The sequence below is a fragment of the Mandrillus leucophaeus genome, unplaced genomic scaffold (genome assembly GCF_000951045.1).
Source record: "Mandrillus leucophaeus isolate KB7577 unplaced genomic scaffold, Mleu.le_1.0 Scaffold120, whole genome shotgun sequence".
NCBI lineage: Eukaryota > Metazoa > Chordata > Mammalia > Primates > Cercopithecidae > Mandrillus > Mandrillus leucophaeus.
Genome location: NW_012100321.1, coordinates 1,309,392 through 1,313,430, shown reverse-complemented (window position 1 = coordinate 1,313,430; position 4,039 = coordinate 1,309,392). Strand labels below are relative to the sequence as shown.

Genomic DNA, 4,039 nt, shown 5'->3' with positions numbered 1-4,039 from the left:
TTCCCTGTAATTCCAGCTACTTTGGAGGCTGCAGCATGAGAATCACTTGAACCCAGGAAGCGGAAGTTGCAGTGAGCTGAGATTGAGCCATTGCTCCATCACACTCCACCCTAGATGACAAAGCGAAAATCTCCTTTTTTTTTTTTTTTTTGAGACAGTCTTACTCTGTCACCCAGGCTTGGAGTGCAGTGGCACGATCTCGGTTCACTATAACCTCTGCTTCCCACGTTCAAGTGATTCTCCTGCCTCAGCCTCCCAAGTAGCTGGAACTAACTACAGGCACATGCCACCACACTCAGCTAATTTTTTGATTTTTCATAGAGACAGGCTTTCACCACGTTGACCAGGCTGGTCTTGAACTCCCGACCTCAAGTGATCTTCCTGCCTCAGCCTCCCAAAGTGCTAGGATTACTGGCATGAGCCACCGCGCACGGCCTAGTCAACTGATTTTCAGTAAAGGTGTCAAATTAATTCAATGGGGAAATGAATATTCTTTTCAAAAAATGGTTCTAGAACCATTAGACATCCATATGCAGAAAAATGAGCCATGAGCATTAACTCACATCATACACAACGCCTAACTGGAATTGGACCATAGACCTAACAGTTTATATTAAAAATGTAAAATGATTAAACTAGAAGAAGACATAAGAAAAAAACTTCATGATCTTGAGGGTAGGCAAAGATTTGTTAGGTAGAACACAAAAAGTAGAAATGATAAAAGAAAATGATAATTTGAAATTCCACCAAAATACACCACTTCTCTTGTCCAGGAGCAGCGGCTCACGCCTGTAATCCCAGCAGTTTGGGAGGCCAATGTGGGAGGATCGCTTAAGCCCAGTTCAAGACCAGCCTGGGCAACATGGCGAGACCCCATCTCTACAAAAAAATACAAAAATTAGCCGGGCGTGGTGGCACACGCCTGTAGTTCCAGGCACTTGGGAGACTGATTTGGATCATTTGAGCCCAGGAGGTGGAGGCTGCACTGAGCTGAGATTGCACCACTGCACTCCAGCCCCGGCAATAGAGAGAGACCCTGTCTAAAAAAAAAAAAAAAAAAAAATTGTTGAATGAATCTGTTACTGAAATACCAGGGGTTCAGTCCAGGTCCTGCTGCTGGTCGCACAGAAAGCCAGTCACTAAGATGAGTAATTGCCAAGGAAGAAGGCTTTAATCAGATGCGCAGCCAAGGAGAGAGATCAGTCTCAAATCCATCTCCCTGACTAAAACTAGGGGTTTATGTACTTTTTTTCTTTGAGATAGGGTCTTGCTGTGTTGTGTAGGCTGGAGTGCAGTGGCACAATCTCAGCTCACTGCAATCTCCGCCTCCTAACACCAAGTGATCTTCCCACCTCAGCCTCCCGAGCAGCTGGGGCTACAGGCGTGCACCACCACACCTGGCTAATTTTTGTGTTTTTTAATAGAGACAGGGTCTCGCTATGTTTCCCATCCGGTCTCGAACTCCTGGACTCAACTGATCCACCCTTATGGGCCTCCCAAAGTGCTGGAATTACAGGTATGAACCACTATGCCCAGTCTTTTATTTTTTTCTGTTTCTAATATGGTGAATCACATTGATTTTCAAATGTTAAATCCACCTTGAATTCCTAGAATGAGCCCCACTTGGCCATGATGCACTGTATTTACACATTGCTGAATATGATGTGCTGAACTTCTATTTAGGGTTTTTGTGTCTATGTTCATAAGGCATATTGGCCTAGAGTTTTCTTTTCTTGCATTGTCAGAGCCTGGTTTTAGCAACAGGATAATGCTGGCCTCATAACATCAGTCAGGAGGCATCCTCCCCTATGTTGTGGATGAGTGGGTGTGGACGAGTATAATTTCCATGTTTGGTAGACGTCACCAATAAGCCCGTCTGAGCCTGTTCTCTTTGTTAATTATGAATTACATTTCCTTAATAGAGTTGTTCTGGTTATCTGTTTCCTCCTGAATGAGCTTTGGGTAGTTTGTGTCTCTCAATAATTTTTTCCATTTCAAATGAGTGGCATTTCTGTGCAGCACGTTGTTTATCGTATTCCCTTCTCCTTTTCATATCTGTAGGACCTACAGGTTGTTCTCCTTCCATTCCTATGCCATGCCTTGTTTTTCTTTTTCTCCTGAGTGATTTTATTGTCTTTTCATTTTCTTTTTTTTTTTTAGAGATGGAGTCTCGCTCTGTTGCCCAGGCTGGAGTGCAGTGGCACGATCTCGGCTCACTGCAAGCTCCGCCTCCTGGGTTCTAGCAATTTGCCTGCCTCAGCCTCCCGAGTAGCTGGGATTACAGGCACATGCTGCCACACCTGGCTAATTTTTTGTATTTTAGTAGAGACGGGATTTCACCGTGTTGCCCAGGCTGGTCTCAAACTCCTGAGCTCAGGCAATCCACCTGCCTCGGCCTGAATTTTTTTTTTTTTTTTTTGAGATGGGGTTTCCTTTTTTTTTTTTTTTTTTTTTTGAGACGGAGTCTGGCTCTGTCGCCCGGGCTGGAGTGCAGTGGCCGGATCTCAGCTCACTGCAAGCTCCGCCTCCGGGGTTTACGCCATTCTCCTGCCTCAGCCTCCCAAGTAACTGGGATTACAGGCGCCCGCCATCTCACCCGGCTAGTTTTTTGTATTTTTTAGTAGAGACGGGGTTTCACCGTGTTCGCCAGGATGGTCTCGATCTCCTGACCTCGTGATCCGCCCGTCTCGGCATCCCAAAGTGCTGGGATTACAGGCTTGAGCCACCGCGCCCGGCCTGGAGTTTCACTCTTGTTGCCCAGGCTGGAGTGTAGTGGCGTGATCTCGGCTCACTGCAACTTCCACCTCCCGGGTTCAAGCGATTCCCCTGCCTCAGCCTCCTGAGTAGCTGGGATTAAAGGTGCCTGCCACCACGTCCAACTAAATTTTTGTATTTTTAGTAGAGATAGGGTTTCACTATGTTGGCCAGACTGGTCTCGAACTCCTGACCTCAGGCGATCCACCTGCCTCAGCCTCCCAAAGTGCTGGGATTACAGGCGTGAGCCACCGCGCGTGGCTCGGCCTGTTCTTTTCTTTTTTATTGGGAATGGGTCTTATGGTGCAGCCTGTGGTCCTAGGTGAACACCAGTGCCCCCAGCCCCCTGCACAACTCTCAAAGTGACCCAGGTGGACGGGCAAATTCAGGGTCCCCCTACTTCAAGGGGAAGCAGAGACTGAGGATGGACTCGAGAGAGTGGCTGCGGAGGTGCTAAGAACCTGCACCTGGAACCAGGAGACATGGGAGGTCCCTGCTGGCTCTAATGCCCCTCCTACCCAGGACGCCTCAGGCAGCACCCTGCAGCAGGAAGAAGGAAAGCTAGACCCTGGGGAGGACTAACGGAGCAGCTGCTGGTGTTTGGATGGGTAGGTGCAGGCTTAACAGTGTGTGTCAGCATGTGAGGCTTTATTCACAATCGACACTCCAGCCCCTCCGCACTGGGACAGGACCACAGGGCTAAACCCAGGCTGGGGGTCCTGCCCCTAGTCCTGGGCTGGAGGGCAGGTAGGCTGCAGGGAGCTGGGCAGGGCTCCTGGCCCGGCTCACACGTGTTGCTTCCGGTGGCGCAGCACCTCTGTGGGTGTGAACAGGAAGTCCCTCCCGCAGGCCTCACAGTGGTAGGGCCTCTGCAGGACAGACGTCTTCTGGAGGGTCTCGGGGGCAGCTTCCTCAGCCCCTAAGGGAGGAAAAGGAGGGGGCTGTGAGGAGGGCTTTCCAGTGCATGTGTCTACCCGCACCCAAATGCCAGGCATCCGTGGGGCTCAGGTTCTCTCCTGGCCTTTGGGGAACTAAGTTTTGCCTCCTCCAGGAAGCCTTCCTGGATTAATAAAAATACACAGGCCTTTGGGAGGCTGAGATGGGTGGACCACGAGGTCAGGAGATCGAGACCATCCTGGCTAACACGGTGAAACCCCATCTCTACTAAAAAATACAAAAAACTAGCTGGGCGAGGTGGCGGGCGCCTGTAGTCCCAGCTACTCGGGAGGCTGAGGCAGGAGAATGGCGTAAACCCGGGAGGCGGAGCTTGCAGTGAGCTGAGATC

The 4,039-nt window shown here is 49.8% G+C and overlaps 1 protein-coding gene across 1 annotated transcript in view; it reads right to left on the bottom strand.

Annotated features, from left to right (window-relative positions):
• Nucleotides 1-2,988: 2,988 nt before the first annotated feature.
• The window catches only part of DHX34 (DEAH (Asp-Glu-Ala-His) box polypeptide 34), a 43,156-nt gene continuing 42,105 nt past the window's right edge, over nt 2,989-4,039 (bottom strand). The window contains exon 15 of the mRNA XM_011970050.1: nt 2,989-3,724. Within this exon, the coding sequence (XP_011825440.1) occupies nt 3,540-3,724 (185 nt within the window). The 3' untranslated portion in view covers nt 2,989-3,539. The remainder of the gene's footprint in view (nt 3,725-4,039) is intronic.